Source organism: Malurus melanocephalus, unplaced genomic scaffold (assembly GCF_030028575.1).
Source record: "Malurus melanocephalus ecotype Western Australia unplaced genomic scaffold, MMel_1.1 scaffold_175, whole genome shotgun sequence".
Classification (NCBI taxonomy): domain Eukaryota; kingdom Metazoa; phylum Chordata; class Aves; order Passeriformes; family Maluridae; genus Malurus; species Malurus melanocephalus.
This window is the reverse complement of record NW_026623407.1, coordinates 1,153,040-1,170,321: the sequence shown is the minus strand read 5'-3', so window position 1 is coordinate 1,170,321 and position 17,282 is coordinate 1,153,040. Positions and strand designations below refer to the sequence as shown.

The following is a 17,282-nucleotide window of genomic DNA, read 5'->3' as shown; positions in this document are numbered from 1 at the left end:
GCAAGTCTGTGCAAAACCAAGCAATTCAATGATGCCATTCACACTTTTCTAACTGGGCCAGCTGAATGCAAGACTTGTAGAAGGATTTAACTGAAGTGTACAAAGAGCTCTGAGCCCTCTCTTTCCTGACATGAATATCTGCAACCTTCACTAATCTTTTCCACTTCAGCTTCAAGATAAACAGGTACTCCCCATCTAAGAGCAAGAGAAGAAACAAGCCAGCATTTGTATTAAGAAACATTTTTATTAACAAAACAGTAAATTCCACTTGCTTAGCATTTCCAATAATGAATAAATTGGCCTTGCAACAAATAAAAAAATTGTAAATATCTATCACAGAAAGCACTATAAGGTTAGGGGCATTGGGCCTCTCTTTGATGTCTTAGGGTTGAAAGTTTCACACGTTATTTAGTGTTTTGTTAAAAAAGGCAACACAATACAGTCATAGAAATGAAGCCATCTCAGTCAAACAAATTAGGTTATTATAGAGAAAGGATCCAATTTTATGTTAGGTAGTTGGTTTATGTCTGTTTGTTTGTTGTTGCTGCTGTTTTTAAACAAAAATGAATTTTAAATCCACTTGCTGGCATTTCTGATACATCCATAATTGTTTTGTTTTTTTTGTTAAATTGTGAAATTAAAGAGGAAAAAGGAGAACCTTCAGAAACAGTGTTAAAATCGTGTTTGCTTATTTTAATAGTAGCAGATATTTTATTTTTTTTTTCCCTTGATGTATGGATTTAGTTAAAGATTGATCTACCAAACTGCCTGGAAGCTGGCCTGACAATGCTATTTCATTAATGCAATCAATACCAAGCAGAAAAGACCATTTCACCTCACCCAAATCATACTCTGTCATGCCCAGTCTCCTGTCAACAGATTATTCTTGTTCTTCTCTGCATCTTCAAGCACTGAAATCTGAACACCACCTGGCTTTCCACCTCTTTCCCCCCTCCAGCTGAAGTCTCTCTCTTCCTCCAGTAACGCTCGCCCCTGCCGTTCCCTGAGTACAGCTGTCTTGTAAAGGTGGGAGAAACTGTGAGTGCCACAGGTGAACGACGAGCTGAGAAATGAACATCAGATGGATTTGGCGCTTTGTTGCTTTTGGTTTGGGTTTTTTTTTTCCCATTTTTGCGTAAATGCTAACGAAAATAAAAAATTGTTTCACGAACGCAACGTGACACACCTTGATGTGGTTGGCAAACTTCGARAGAGGTGTTTTCATGGCAGCTACATGTATTTTTAAAGTGCTCTGACTCCCAGATAGATAGCTGTACCAGTTCCCAACTTTTCTTCATCAGCTACAGTGAGTAACACACAACAAAATGTTTTGTGTCTGCTGTTTAAAGCTAATTTTAAATTCCTCCTTCCTGTCTGTAAAGTGTGAATATCCATATCCCTCCCAGGAGGCCTTCTGATGATTTGGTTGATTTCTATTGAACTACCCTCTTTCTGTCTAATGCATTCCCTTTGAACTTCTGTGTAAATAAAATGTTATGCTATGATTTATTGCTGTGAAACTAATGAAATATTACTAGGAAAAAAAAATTCCAAACTTAACATGTAAATTACAGCATTCTATTCCACGTGTTTAACTAAAATGCATTAATGTTTTATATATGCGAGATAAGCTGTGCCACTTTAAAACATAATGAACTTATATCTGTCTGGTTATGATGTCTTGCACTACTACACAATCAACTTAGCTAAAAATACTTTTTCATATGTCAAAATGCCCACCATTGAAAAATACTATCGTGCACTTCAAGAGTATTTCCTTTTTGGAGAAAGGGATAAATCCTGCAATAGAATCAGCCTGGATAATTACAATGGGTACTTTTAGTTCTTTTGCCACCCAGCGCTGSAGTAGCTGTTTGCTCAAACAACTGAATGCCAGATAAACACTATATGATACTTCCTAAGATTCTCAAGAAACTCATCATTCTCGTAATTTCTAAGAACAAGGTTTCTGTAAGGCAAACCATGCTCTCCAAGAGTGAAGCTTTGACTGGAAGCCAAAGGCCAGTTGAATTCACTAAATGTTTAGCTAATTAATGAATGTATATTTCTAGGAAAATTGGCCGTTCTGATCAACTTCTGATTGATGCATATCAGGAGCAAGAGATGGGGATAGGAGGGAGAAGACAAATTACAGTAGAGATATATTTTTGCTTTCTAGTCCACTTCTTTCATACAAACTACTGAAACTTAATTGCAACATAATAGAGCTGTACAGGTAAGAAAAAAATTAGCTGACTCTTATATACATTCATACACATCCCCCTTTGTATAACCACTACACTGTAAATTAAAAAGAAAAAAAAGAAAAAGGGGAAAAAGTCTGGGACAATTTATAATGGCTGCAAAAAAACTGAAATATGTCTGTTGCTCCAGATGTCATAAAACTCTCTATACCTAGCAACACTTATAACATTGAGTTTACCAAAAATGGCTGAAGAGCAGATATAGTTTGCATTTTCTATACAACAGGCTATAAAACATCACTTATCACAGTCCAGAAAGCACATATAGATGTGTTTTTATATAAACATATGTAATAACATATTAAGCGTGCATGAAAATTTCCCAATGATTGCATCTATGCCCTCTTGTTTTTCTTTTTTTTTTCTTTTCTCTTTTTTTTTTTTTTTTTTTTTTTTTTTTTTTTTTTTTTTTTTTTTTTTTTTTTTTTTTTTTTTTTTTTTGTTTTTGAAAATAAGGCCTCCGTACTATTTTCCTCACAACCAGAAAGGGGCTTTTTGAAAGTATTTCTACATAAGTCTTCAGAAAAGCCAGCACTTTGTTTCAAAATGCAAGTTTCCAATCACTGCTTCACTGCACCAGACGGCAAACTCTTTATGTTTGCTTGTTGAGTCACCATATATAATGACAGTCTTCTCTGACAATAAGACTAACTTACTTCTCAAGAAAGCGCTAGCACTTTGGCTAAATCCAGAATCATAGGTAGCTTCTTTTTTCTTTTTTTTTTTCCTGTTTTGTTTTTTTTTTTTTTAATTGTTTTTTTATTTTTCATATTGTGCCTCGATGTTGTAGTAATACTCCTCGCTTTATGAGTGCGTGGTGTCATCATTGTCTTTCAGAAACGTTCCAGCAACATAAAGACAGGCAGAGTAAATGAAAACACTGTGGATGTTAGGGAATTTATCAGCTCTTGTTTCTGAAAAACAAGAGCATGAAATGCTTGTTTTTAAAAACAGTCTTTCCTTTCTGATTGCATTCCCTGTCTTTTCTGTTTGTTTGTTTTTGAATGTGCTTCATAAAAAGTAAAGTAAATAAGTTTGTATTATGTCTCAGATAAAATGAAGACTATTTCTATACAAGCGTTCATTTAGATGCTGAGATCAGACATAGTACTCCTTATCCTTATTTTTCTTGTTTTTGTTGGAACTTTTAGCGCTGTTGGGCTGCTTCTCCTTGATGACAGCCCCGTTGGATTGTGCTGAGTTACTGATGTAGTTTCGGCTCTCGTCCACGTGGTAGGAGCCTTCGTCCCGGTTCCTGTACTTGTACATGGCATAGAGGAGGATGAGGATGCAGAGCGCCGCCGCCGCCACGATCCCGACCACCATGCCCGTCGTGCTGCTGGACTCGCGGATCACCTCGGACGAGCCGGGGTACTCCCGTCCTCCTCCCGCCCTGGTGGGGTTTGCTGTGGGCACAAAATGAGACAAGGGAGAGGTTAGCATCGAGCTGCACCTCGATGTGTCCTTCCCAGGACAGCCCAGCCGTGTACCCCCCTCTGCCAGTCCCAAACCAGTTCAGCTTGCAGCCCATTCCTTGTTCAGGCTTTTAAACCAGGAACAGGACAGCAGGGAACATCTCGTTATACCCTTCAAAGGTGTAATCTGCCCAAATGTGTTATTAAGCAAATAATGCCTAAATAATCCRAAATAACAGGCGTGCCAYGATTTCCKGAACATCTCACAGGAAAGGATWTSCCYCTCTCTCTYCCTCTTTCTCTCTTTCTGCAAGGAACAAAAAGTGACACTGTRCTATTTATGGAGAAGGCAGTGATGACAAGACAGAATTAGGGACAAAAAAACAAAATGGCTGATAGCATCCAGTAAACTCACTACAAATAACTGATGCTCAGCTCTTCTGTACACTTCTCTCAGCAAACTTCTCCGTTTCTCTTCTAACATTTTCTTTTCTTTTAGAAAATAATTATATTTACTCTTAGTACTTTTAGAGAGTTCTCCAACCCTACCTTCTCTTTTCTAATTCAGAGCCGTCCTTGAATAAGGCTACACTTWAGAGCACTTTTTTACTCAACTTCTCCCATTCCTTCTTTTTTATCACTGACGCCATTATCAGATGTTCCTTCAAGGATTGCTTTATGCCCCGACAAAACCTCTCAAACTGCACAGAGCAAGGACTCAGCCTCGTAAGAGCCCAGCTCTGGGGCCAGACTCTGGTCTTTTCAGGTGTGATATGAATAGAACTGACCTAAGTCTCCACGCTGTGAAATCTTCTTGATGGGCACTATTGTGTTGTCTGGCACATTGTGTCCCCTTGCACWGCCATGTGGAGTGAAACCCTAATTCCAGGAGGGATTTCTAGGTTAAATGTTCACAGGATACACAATGCCTACGTGTTTTCCATGATCTCCTCTCTTCACTGCATTTTGCAGCAGCAGGGGAGGCAGATCTTTGTATAGAATCACTTTAAGTGGCAATAGCTGAGACAGATCCTCTCTAACATAGCAAGTGTCATGGACTAAAATGAAGTGATTTGGATTTATGCAGTGTTCCTCTGATCACACCAGCATTTCCAAACTTCTGAGAGGCTTTGTGTCCTCAGCACTGCCAGCCTTGGCTGAGACCAGAAGAGCAGCCAGGCTGGTTTATGGAAACTGCATTTTAAGTCATTATGCATGGCTAAAAATGCAATCAGTAAAATAAAGATTGGAACTAAAACCAGAATTAAACACTAGTTTTACAATATATTTATAATGTTAACTTCATCAGGCCTTGCCTACAGGTAGCTTTTCGCTAAGTGTGTTAGAGAAATGTCTTGCTCAAAGCCCACAAAAGCACATAATGATCTATAGTCACCTTTTTTTCACTTTAAAGGTGTAACAGGAAGATGRTGATGATTTTAAGGATACTACGTTAAAGGTAATGCCAGGCAAACTATCAACACTGGTCCAAAATTATCAACACTGGCCCAAAAATTGCAACAAGTTTGGACAGCCAGCCTTGAAAGCAGCCACCAGCTGCAGACATCTCCAATTGGCCTATGAATAATAAAACAGAGCAAAAAAGTCACAMCCCCCCAAAAGAGTAAGTTCCTTCTCCACCTTGGTATTACTCATTATTTATTTATTGGTGATTTGTGTTCTTACTGCTGAAACACCACTTCCTGGCAGTTATTTCAAATAGGTTTAGAGAAGTTGACGTTTTGCTTGGCTGAAAGAACAGAGGCAAAACCCTAAGTTTCAAAAAACCTCATATCAAATAGTATTTTAAGAGGTTTTTTTTTTTCCTCCTTCTAAAAAGTTCTTTGTTGTTATAAGTTGGTGCAATTGGTATTTTCTGTGGTTACACAAGAGCTCTTGAAAGTTTTTTTGTCATTTCAGGGCAGATGCCACCCTTCTGAGAAAGGTGGTGTGTTCCAAGGTACTCAGTGACTGGTTTAGATCCTGTCTCYTCACTGTAGCTATTGTAAAAAAAGGAAATTCTTCTGCACTTAGGGTGTCATTTACTGTTTTACAAGAGACAATGCATTGTGTGCAGAACAAAGACTGAGTGTTTCCACAGYGAATGAAAATGAGACAGTCTTATCTCACTGCATGTGAGTTCAGGAAATTAATTTCTGTCTGAGAAATAATAGAAGTCACCAAATCCACTGTCAATACCTGATGGATTAACAGCTGCTCTTTTTCTTTAAGAWACATGCATTCGGGCCAAATACTGTCAACTAACTTTACAATTAATGTCTAAAAAGTGACACTTAACAGCTTGCTCAGAGGAAAACAGTCTAATATTGCAACTTAAAAAACCAAATTTAAGGTATATTTTTTCAATGTTACCTAAATTCTTGCTTCTCACCTGATGGCTTGCTTTTATTTTAAGAATGTTTTCACAATTATCTCACTTAACCCATCTGTCTGAGAAATATTCAACCACTACATTAGAGTTATTTAAACTTATAACATTTCAAAGCATCTGTYGTTGCATTTGTTTGGACTACTGGAAAAGGAGCAGTTCAGCAAGGAAAAGGACTTCTTGCTATTTTTATTCCATTTTACATTAWAATATGCTTTTAACCTAGCAGGGCCTTTTGAGACAGATGAAGGAGGAGGAAATAGGAAAGTTTTACAAAGTCTGTTGTGAGCRCTTTCAATCAGAGCAGCTAATGGAGTACACACCAAAGCAAGTGTCCTMATCTGAGACAGGGAGGAAAGTGCCACTGGGAAAAAGCCAGCCTTAATTCCTTCTGAAATCTRTATAAATAAATAAATCCACATCCCCTAACATTGCTGAAACAGGTGCCTTCTATTTAAGCAGGACCTTTGTTTGAACTAAGACTGGAATAAATTCCAAGGAGAATTTACCTGGATTTTTTTTTTCCCCTGCAAGATAGGAACTATTGCAAGGGACAGCAGATGATCTCAATGGAGAGCAAGTGAAKAATCTAAATTTACAGAAATTATGCTTTTTGCTTTCCATCTCTTGGGGGAAACAAATGATGCAGGTCTTTTCCCAGAAACTTGGTAGGTGGACCTGGCAGGGTCCTTGGCTCCTGGCACAGCAGCAGAGGAGTTTCTGGTGTGTCTGCACATGACCTTGTCTGCTACTCAGCTGCAGTCACTGTTAAYGTCTGCAGCAGGAAAAAGGTGCCAGCTTCATCCAAGGCACCTTACTGGAAATGAGAACTGAAATACCTTAAATGTCATAAAAGATTACTCTGATTTTTAAGAGTAAAAAGTCATCTCGAAAAAATTCCCAAACCCCAAACCCTGAAGCTATCTATTTATTAAAACAGTAAACTGAGGTTGGTTTGATTAGGAACATGGTGAAATAATAAAGGCACTAAATATGCTCTAACACTGACATAACAGTGAGAGGAAATAAATATTATCTTGTGGTGCAGTGATTCCTTCTTAAAACAACTGCTCTGATGCACAGTTCTTCCTCTCAGCAGCACACAACCAGCCTTTCTGGATTGCTTCAAAGASCAGCTTAGAAGGGACTGATTTCTAAAAGCCTCTTCTACCACTTATGGAAAACTTTGCATGAAATAATAGCAATTGAGCACAGTTTTGTAYTGTGTAATAATGGATTAGAAAGTTATTATTCTTGACTGTATTTCTAAAGTGGTTTAAAATTTAGTGGGAAAAAAATGTAACTATTTTCAGTGCCCAGTTTTCATTAATACTGTGAAAAGAAAATTGGAAATGCGGGTCCCCATGGTGTTTGTGAATTGAAATTAGCAGACTGAAAAACAAAACAAAACAAAAAAATTACAAAAGGACCCCAAACCTGTTTTCTTTACATTTATGCCTTCCCACAAACTGTGAATAGGAAATTACTCACAAGACAGAAATGTTTAACTACTGCATTTGCAATGAGGCATGAAGGCAATTATTTACAGGGCACATATTAATTTTCACTCTGTGTGCTATCATCGCAGACCTGTTTGTGGTCGATTTTCTGCAGCATTGTTGGATCCTGGTGAACTGCTTCCTGAGTTCACTGCAATTTCAGCTCCTCATCACAATCAATAGCCAGAAAAACAAACCCCAGCACTTTCTCTGCAGAACTGGTGGGGTGGATGCAGCCTGGATTCAAACCAGTATGAGGGTCTGCTGAGAACTGGTGAAGGTGGGCTCAGACCACCCCGGCCTGAGCAGGGGGCTGTCTCAGCCTGGTCCCTTCCTGATCCCTTCATCTGGCTCTGGAGGGGAAGAAATGGCTCCCCAGGGATGTCCGGGATGGGATGGGATGGGATGGGATGGGATGGGATGGGATGGGATGGGATGGGATGGGATGGGATGGGATGGGATGGGATGGGATGGGATGGGAGCACTATGAGGTGGTTCCACACCTAGCTGCTGTAGCTTAGTGACAAAATGTGTTTAACAGAAAGTTTTTAAGGTATCTCTCCTACTCTTTGGTGAGAAAACCCAGCATACAAAACATTAAAGTACCTSTAAAGTGACACTAGCTAACTTAGCTGGTTGTAAAAATAGTCTGGCAGTGGAACAGCATCCACAGCTAAAAGGGTTGTTTTGCTAGGAAGCTAAACCTTGTCCCTGCTCCAAATAAAGTGCTTATTTCCAGGTGTAATGATTTGTTACATATTGACTTCAAATCATTTACAAATCCTGCCGACTCCTTAGGACTGCAGGTAACTTCTTTTTCCCCTGTGGCTGAGAGGTGGAAGGTTGTTTTCTCAACCTTTTAAAATGTCACYGTAAGTCCAAAGGGAGATAGGTTAGTTGGTTGTGCAGTGCCAGTTGATGGAGCATACCAAATCAATGGGGTTTGTGAGTTACTGTGCTCTGCAGAGCTGAGGGAATATTTCAATTTCATAAGAAGCTTTTGTGAAAATATTTTYCACAAAACTAAATTTAATGTGAGTCAAAATGGAAAATGTAAACCAATATATCACTTAATGTTTTTAGACACCTTCATCCCTATCGCCTTAGCCTTTTTATTAGCATTTTTTAATACTTTCAGTTGCATTGCTCCTCTTTTAATATTCCTTCCCTCCAAACAAGGATTCTTTCTCCTTTTACCTGTTCAGGTGTCCTATCTCTCCCCACTTCTACATTTGTCATTCACCTTTGCATCTCTGTTTTTATATTTTCTACGTGAAGTAATTTTCCTGGGTTTGTGCATGTTCTGAGAAATCTTTGGAAATTTGGTACTTTTTTTCAGAAGTTTTGACTGACTATCAGAGTTGGTAGTTAGTCTATATTTTAAATAGAAGTATACCTAAGTGGAGGGGAAGAAAAAAAAGCTTTTGCAAAGAAGATAACATAAGGAAGACCAACCCGAAATATTCCACTACYGACAGCATGTTTTCAGCTAAACTGCTGTGATTGTGGGCCACCAGCTCAGACAGCTAAACTGGGATCATTTGCTCTGTGAGTTGCCTGCAGCTCTTGCTCCCTGAAGACTCAGAGGAGAACCAGCATTAAAGCAAGAAAAGAGCAGGGACACTGCAAACATAAATTTTTGGTGGCAGCTAACGGCAAGATTGGCTTCACTGAACCAAAACTTGCAGCACTGGCAGCAGTGACATTTGGGCCCCACTGACTTTAGCAAAAGTTTTGCTGTGAGCTCTGTAAGATCAAGGTTTCATGGCTCGCTATTTTTATCATTGTCATCTCATTAAAGAGAGGCAAGAAGCTGCAAACCTCCTCATCTAGGAATCAGTTTTCAGCAGGAGAATCCCAAAATGTAATTGCAAAGCTTGAGGGATCTGCTGGCTCAGACTGCAGAGCATGGGATGATTCTTGCTCATGAAATGAGCTGGAGGTGCAGACACCCACATTCATCTCACAACTGTGGGTGATTCCCTGATTTTCCTCCTTCACTGAGCAGTTACTACGTGAAGAGAGAAATGTCTATGCCACTAACATTATGTATGGATGGCTTGAATGTTGAAGCTGAAAGCGYACTGCCTTCAATTTTATTCCAAAATACTGTCATCAAGTCAGAGCCATTACTGACRAAGTTGATAATATGCCTGGGAAAAGCAGGGACCAAGCCTTCAAGAAATCCAGAATATTCATCCACACCCCATGAGAATGCAGCTGCTGTAAATCCTGAACTACACCCACCACCCAAAGGCTCAAATTCAATGTGCAGATACAGCTGCGCTTGTGCAGCCCCAATCCTGTTACTGCCTAAACCTCGTGTGCTTCTCTGGGAGTGGGAAGAGAAAGACAGAGGGAATTCAGGATTGATGTAAGTTACATTTGATGTAATTAATCTTCTTTCTCTCCTGATAAAATTATTAACATTAATAAGACARCCTTGTTTTTCTTTGCTTCTCTCATCATACCCTATAAAACAATTCTGGTGTCTCTGATGATAGCACAATGAAAAARGTTTGAGATATCTATAAAGCTTTGTTTCATTTCAGAATATAATTCCTGTGTTTCTCACTTCTTTCATCTTTCATTTGTCCCTTTTCTGAAACTTTTTAAAGGGCACATTCACAGCACATGCTGTTTCTAGATCTGAATCTGCGGTTTAAACCAGCTCACACTTAAACCATCAAAGTCCCAGATTTAGACCATAGCCCTTAACCTTAGGAGCAGTGCTGGTTTTGAAACCTGTGCACAATAGCATGTCAACAGAGCAGAACAAGGTTTCATTCTGTTCTTTATTTAGTCAGAAGGAGATAGCCTAAKGTTAGGCTATTTCAGGTACACGCATCATCATTACAGGTTACTTTTGCCTTGAATTTTTTCTGCTCCCGCTTATGAGCAATCTCCTCAGAGAATACAGAGTTCTCCAACTTTGCAGGCTGCCAGCTGCCTGCTCACACACTACAATGSCCCAGTGCTTCTCTACAGGCAGTGAGCTGGGGGAAAAGGGTTGAAAATTAGGAGCAGTAGCCTTAGTGCTGGGTGTGCAAGAGCTGACAAAACTTCACACTGCACTGAGTGCTAGGAAACACCAGCAGGAAGTTTACAATTTGTTCTTGCTTCCCTTGGCTGGCAGAGGGGTCAGCAAACCAGTTCAGTCCAGCAGGGTGTCAGCATGAGGAACTGGTTTGAGGAGCTGCTGCTGGCATGCACCAGCTACTCCAGAACAACATATTAATTGAATTTATCAAGTATTAGAAATTTCCTATGGAATTTGAAAGACCTGATTTAAACATCCCATTGCTTAAGTTTGGTCCGAGAAAGCCTTGGCATAGAAATTGAGCAGCAGAATGCTAATAATTGGCTATAAACCTTTCCCTACCTTTGCAAAATACTGTCTTTCCTCTTCTACATTTTTCATCAAAATAAGGATGAAAAACAGTCCTGAGRAAAAGTGGGTTTCTTTTTATTTTTCACAAAAAGAAGAAATTCAATGCATATGCATTACAGGGCTACAAGAAACAGTTTCACAATAGTGTCCACAATAGAGTGTGCAAGAAAATTTATGCACTGGATGTAGCAAATCAAACSAGAATGAAGTGTAGCTCAAGGAAAACAATGAGGTTGCATCAATCAAGGCACCAGGAGCACATAGTCTAATTTCAAACAAACTAGARCTCATTTATTTATTCACCAGTCTATGTGCAGTCTTGACCCTAAGTTTAAACTTGATTTAAAGGACCAATTTGTAGGATTGTACAATTTAATTTAGGATTTCTACACCGATTGACATGAAAATTAATGGAATTTGTTCCAGATTCAGTCATCACTCTACTTCATCCTTGTGTAAGTAAATCTTCTGCCTTTCCAAAATTCCTTATTGAATCACAGAAAAAAATCTCAGTCAAGGCAGTAAATTACTTGCCTCTTTCTGAAAACCTCAGTTTTGCAATTACTAACKTACTTATTTTCTGCATTTTTCAACCAATGTCAGTATGAAGTCCACCTGTGGAACATGTTTTGAGAGTCTACACAATCTATATTTGGCTTTATTTCATTGTTTTCAGTAAACTGAATAGGCTTTAGAGCTGGTTATTCAGTTCAGTGAATCTTGGGWTGTGGATTAAAAAGATCTACACCTTTTTTGAAAATGGTGGGAACTTCTCGTAGTGAAGGTTGTCAAAGAACACARATCTTTACTTCTGTGGCAACTGCTAAGGATCACAAAAGATTTAGAACTGCCTAGAACCTATTTTCATGTGTTAATGATACATACACAGCCACTGGAGCTTAATATGTTGTATTACTGAAACTCTTGAACATCAGTCTTGAAAACCATGTCTACTGTATTGAAGAGWGCATGGGCATAGATCTCATTTCATTTTTTTGGTGTCTGACAAAAGCCACTGCACTCACAGACAATTAATTTTTAAGGTCTACATAATATCTAATCTGTAAGGCAGGTTCTTTTTTGGGGAATATCAAAAAGGATAGGTCATGTGCAAGCAACTGTTTTTCCGACAAATTTTTCTTGGGAAAATCAAGAAGGTAARCCCTCAATTAACTTGAATTAAAGGACATGATATTCATGGACATTTCACTGAAATGCCACAGGGATGTTCTAGCAATGAAAAATCCAGGGARTGCCTCTGAAGTCACTGGATTTGGGAATAAATGGTGTGGAGGGCCTGGTTTGATTCTCTGTGTGCACATCCCAGTCCTGCAGCAGCATCTTCAGCCTGGCCTGTCAATGCCTTCAGAACTCACTCACTAACCAGCTTTTACATCTTTAAAAGAAGGAAAAATAACACACTCTTCTATCTTCAGACACTCCTTCAGCAGCACTGAGAAATGTGCCCATTTTTCTTGGATTATTGTTTATAAAATCAGCACATTCCTTGAAACTACTCCGAACATTACCACCTGCTTTTGTCTGTGGAGATGGCTGACTCCAAACCTCTGAGCATCTAACAGCAGGACTAACAACTGCCACTTAATAAATTTCTCTGCACAAGGGTTGCCCTTTCATGTCTGTACTCTGAGTCCTACTCAATATTCCCAGGTTTTAGTGGCGTGGCTGGCAAAGAGTAGGGGCTGGCATTGACACAATTGATCAATCATCATTTTTAACCTCACTTTTTTGATAATTTAGGAAAAAAAAATCTTTTTCATCAGATTCAAATTAGAAATGTCATATTTGTAACTCACTGTGACAGACATGAAGACTTCAACCTGTTGTCAAAGTACTTCAGTTCACAATAAAATAATTTGGGAAAATGCAGCATTTACTTTCTGATCCTCTGGAAGARGCTGCATGATTTATAAAAAATAATTCAATAGGCTTAACTAGTATTTTAAATTCAATTGTATGAAAATTAATCTATATCTTAATCCTTTTTGTTCTATTATGCATTGCCATTGTAAGTGCCAAAATTTGGAGAGTTTGTAAATAAAGCAAAATTTTCACCCTGTAATAGCATAACAGAGATATCTATGTATGTGTATAGCACCTAAGCATTTAAAAGTCTGATTCAAGGCAACCCAGTGATCTTTCAAGTACTGAAAATGCATATGGAACTACAGGATAATTGGGCTGAGGCACAAATATTCCCTTTATGTCTCGGGCCATAATGAATACAGTAGCCCTATGAACTAACTGTAATTTTATTTTTCTTTGTTTCAGCTTCTTGCACAATGAATTCCATGAAGAGCACTAAATAGGGCACTAGCAGTGATATATAAATTATAGGAGTCACTTCACCTCCTCCTACAACGTTATCTTGCTGCCAGATGCACCAGGAATACAGTGCAGCAATTCGTGACAGGAAAAGAAAAGCAAAACTTCCAGCAATGAGCATCAAACACTCACAATCCATATTTCACAGCTCTGCCTGTTAGAAAAACAGGTGTCAAAGCTGGGACTAAACCTAAACCATCCCAAGGTGGCTGAGAACGTGGTTCTGAGCCATCTCATCTGTGTGGTCRCAAAGAGGACACACAGGTGTGGGAAGCAGTTTGCATGCAAAGCCCCACACTGCTCTGCTCAGAGGGCAAAGCCTTTCCCAAAGCAGGGACTGATCTGCAAGAGTCATCCTCAGCTGTGGCTTGGTCTCTGTCCAGGTTAAACTGGGGCTTTGGACATTTCTGGCTATTGTTTTCTGCAATGCAATTGTCCTGGGCAATGTGTAGGGAAATTTAAAATGTGCTCAAAGATCAGTCCTGAAGCATCCATCCTATTAATCACCCTTACATAATAATATAGGAAAATAAAGGATCCCATTTATCCCTCTGAATTAAGAATTAGGGCTAAGAAAGGTAACCAGTGCTACCAGCTGTAACACATGACTGAGCTCTGTCCTGACCATTCCTATTCTTTTKGCCTACAGAATGGGAAAGGACAAGATCTGATACCAATCAAACACTATCCTGGGAAATGGAAGCCAAAAGCTGCCAGACAAACCAAGGGATGATGAAGTATTTTYTTTGTTTGCAAGAAAAATATCTCTTTCACTTTGAAGGTTATCWTCTRCTAAAATTCCAAGASCAGYGAATATTCTGGCTTTAAGACCACCRAAAYCTCTACTTATCCCATTTCTGCTGGGGSTGTCAGGAGRAGTTTTCTACCTAATTGTGAGCTTAAACCTCAGTTGAGTCCCAAACTGGAGAAAGCTTTAACTTAACCATTGTTTGCAGAAAAAGAACTGTTTGTGTGTTTGTCYAAACTGTAAGTCTCWTTTCCTGGTTGAGATTTCCCTGCCMTTAAACTCAGTGATTTCMCTTCATTTKACCCAGCTCGGACCTTTCTGCTTTTTGGAACRTTTCAATAGCTACAGAAGTGGTTAKATAATAGCTAGCAAATAAAATASCAGCCCAGAGTAACTGGAACAAATAARCTGTGTARCACRAATGCTCACTGAAAYTCAGCAGAAATCAGAGCTCTCTACAGGGCTCAGCAAAGCCTGGAACAGCAGTCCTGATGTGCAGAATGGCAATTTGTCCACCTGCAGTTTTATAACTCCTCATGTAAAATCAGTAAATTGTCCCAGGTTCTATTTTTTGGATAGGTTACTGYTAAAATTTTTTGTAACTTGTCTACAAAATGGAAAGGTTTTATTATTTCCYCCATGATGTGAAGTTGAGGACATATAAACTTCTTTTTTTTTTATTATCATTCTTAATCTTCATGTTGTTATTGGTATTTAGGGGAAGGTRGAGAGACTGTGAAAGCAATACTTGTTGCCTTACTACACAAAACATAATGCAAAAAAAATATGTTGACTAAGTTTTGCATGCTAATAAATTTGTTATGACTTCATCCAATTATGGCACATTTAGCAGTTTGTATACCACAATGAAATCTGCAATTATAATTTTTGTGACTTTATGTTCCAGACAAGATGATGGGATTGCTGCTCAGCAGCTCCTAATCGGGTTTATGTTTTTATGTCCCACATGAAATTTGYTGCAAATTGCATCTTCCCATTTATTATTTAGAAGACAGGTGCACAGAAAGCAAAGCTGGTGGCGGCAGAGTGGGACTTGGGAGCCACTACAAACTGCAACATATTTGTACTGGGAGAAAAGCCCTATTTTCACACATCAATCTCACTAATTAGTAAAATCTGGATAAGCAGTATTTTCTGTGAGATATAGGCGTACCATATTCAAGCTGTTTGTTGAGTAGGCTCTCATTTGGAGCTGAGAACTTTGGTTAGAAACAGTCATATTATGGGCAATCRTCACAGAAATATTCAGCTATGGCTSTTTAATAAAACTGCAGGGGMTTTGGCCATCCCTTGAYTGTATTCTTGGTAGAAAAGTGGGGACCACAGAGCTCTGAGAGCATCATCTCTTGCCACGAGGTGGATTCCTTTGCTGGCTAACCAGCAGGATCCCRGCCTCTGAAGTGGAAATTCAGAGTGAAATTGCCCTAATCATCATATATGCAGCCTCCCAGAATTACTGGTTAGGAGACATAAGTTCCCCCATGATTAATGAAGATGCTGAGGAGGAGCTGTGGAGGAGCAGCTTTGGTTTGTAAAAATGTTAAGGAGGAAAAGCTGAACTTGAACCAGGGGGATGATTTAAATGGTGGGATACATCTTTCTCTATCTCCTATCCCAGCTGAAAAGAAAAACAATTATTAGTCTCTCACTCAACAATATCATGCTTCTCTCCCCTAAATTCCAGCCTTCAGTTAGGAGAAGCTCAAATCCACACGGAGACTGTGGTATTATGGAGATTGAGCAGTGCCTACCTGACAATTCATGGAGAAAGATTATTCATAACACTGCGTGACTCAGACTAAAGCATCTCACAGAGAGACTGATCTGCTAGAAGTTACAACTTCAGTAACCCCTTTGGTTCAGGTAGTTTCAAGTTATGATAAAAGGACAAGGCTGATGAAAGCAAATTAGCAGCTTTTAAAAGTTGAGAGTGGGAGGACGAGTGACATTTTGATGAGAAGAATGACAGATAAAATGATCCAGACAATTGGGATTATGCAGAACATAATTCCTGTGCCAATCCACAGTTGTTTTTTTTTTAAAAAAAAGCAGTAGCAGTTGGGATCTGAAAAATGAAAGAGTAGAACYATTCTCAAATAAACAAAAATGAGAAGTGTAGCCAGATGACGAATGCTGAGCTAAAAGAGGAGAGCTGAGTACCAGGATGTAAAGCTGACAGCAATGTTTTGTTSAAAGACCAACACTCACATCCCTCTCCTGAAGCACAGTTTGGGCAGAAACAATAACCTGCCAGGAACTTTCATTTCACCTCTCCCATTCCTGCAGCCACCAGCTRAATGACTGTGCATGGCTCAGAACTACCAAACCTGGCAGCCCCAGAGCTGAAACTACCTCAGAGATGAATGATTCTGGAATTTCATTGGCTTTCAGTGAGCTGTGGTGCTGAGAAAACACAAATACATCTTTAATACCAAAGCTGCATTCTCAGAGGATTTGGAAAATTATTCAGTGCTACATAACCAATATATTGCTTTAACATTACCTTATAAAATAAAATAACCCCCATCAGTGTCAATTTATCTACTGAACAGCACTGCCCAAGTTGAATAAAACAAGGAAACAATTGGCATGAGTGAGCTCAGAGCCACATGAGCTACTGCACTGACTCATACTGGACAGGACAGCCTTGCTAAACTCAAGAATTTGTAAATGAGAATGAAGGAGCAGAAAAAAATCATTCCTGAATATCTTGATCATGATGTCTGAGACTTCTGCCAGTGAAATATCTCCCTGRGAGATACCAAACCATTTGAGTGCACCCATTGCTGCTGAGTTTAAGARCAATTGTTCCATTTCATAGAATTTTGAAAAATTACTCTGAAATTTTTGAAAATTACTCTGAAATCCTTTAATTGGAAAGTGAAAGAAAACAATCCTGAAGTACTGTCATCAAATCTGTAAATTGGTTCCTGGAAGAGCTCAAGGGCCATCCTGAAGATCTGTCAGACACTCAGACAAGTCATAATTTTCTCTGTCTTTACTTCAGTTTAAGTAAATAATTCTTGCATGGGGGTATCAAGCTCCGTGACTTAAAAAAGGAACCATGCATTTGCATATGAAGCAAAATTTCATTTGTCTTAAGGCTATGTAGACATTTCTCCTGTCCCAGATTTTGGCATTGTACTAAGATGGCTCTCAGTTGCTATTTGCATTAATATATTAGTCTCAAACTAAATTGGTTTCTACCC

The 17,282-nt window shown here is 39.0% G+C and overlaps 1 protein-coding gene across 16 annotated transcripts in view; it reads right to left on the bottom strand.

Moving 5' to 3' along the window:
* Positions 1 to 233: 233 nt before the first annotated feature.
* LOC130577361 (neurexin-1-beta) overlaps positions 234 to 17,282 on the bottom strand; it is a 647,097-nt gene continuing 630,048 nt past the window's right edge. For all 16 annotated transcript variants that reach the window (XM_057372640.1, XM_057372642.1, XM_057372645.1 and 13 more), the window contains one exon: positions 234 to 3,670. In XM_057372640.1, the coding sequence (XP_057228623.1) occupies positions 3,363 to 3,670 (308 nt within the window). In that variant the 3' untranslated portion in view covers positions 234 to 3,362. The remainder of the gene's footprint in view (positions 3,671 to 17,282) is intronic.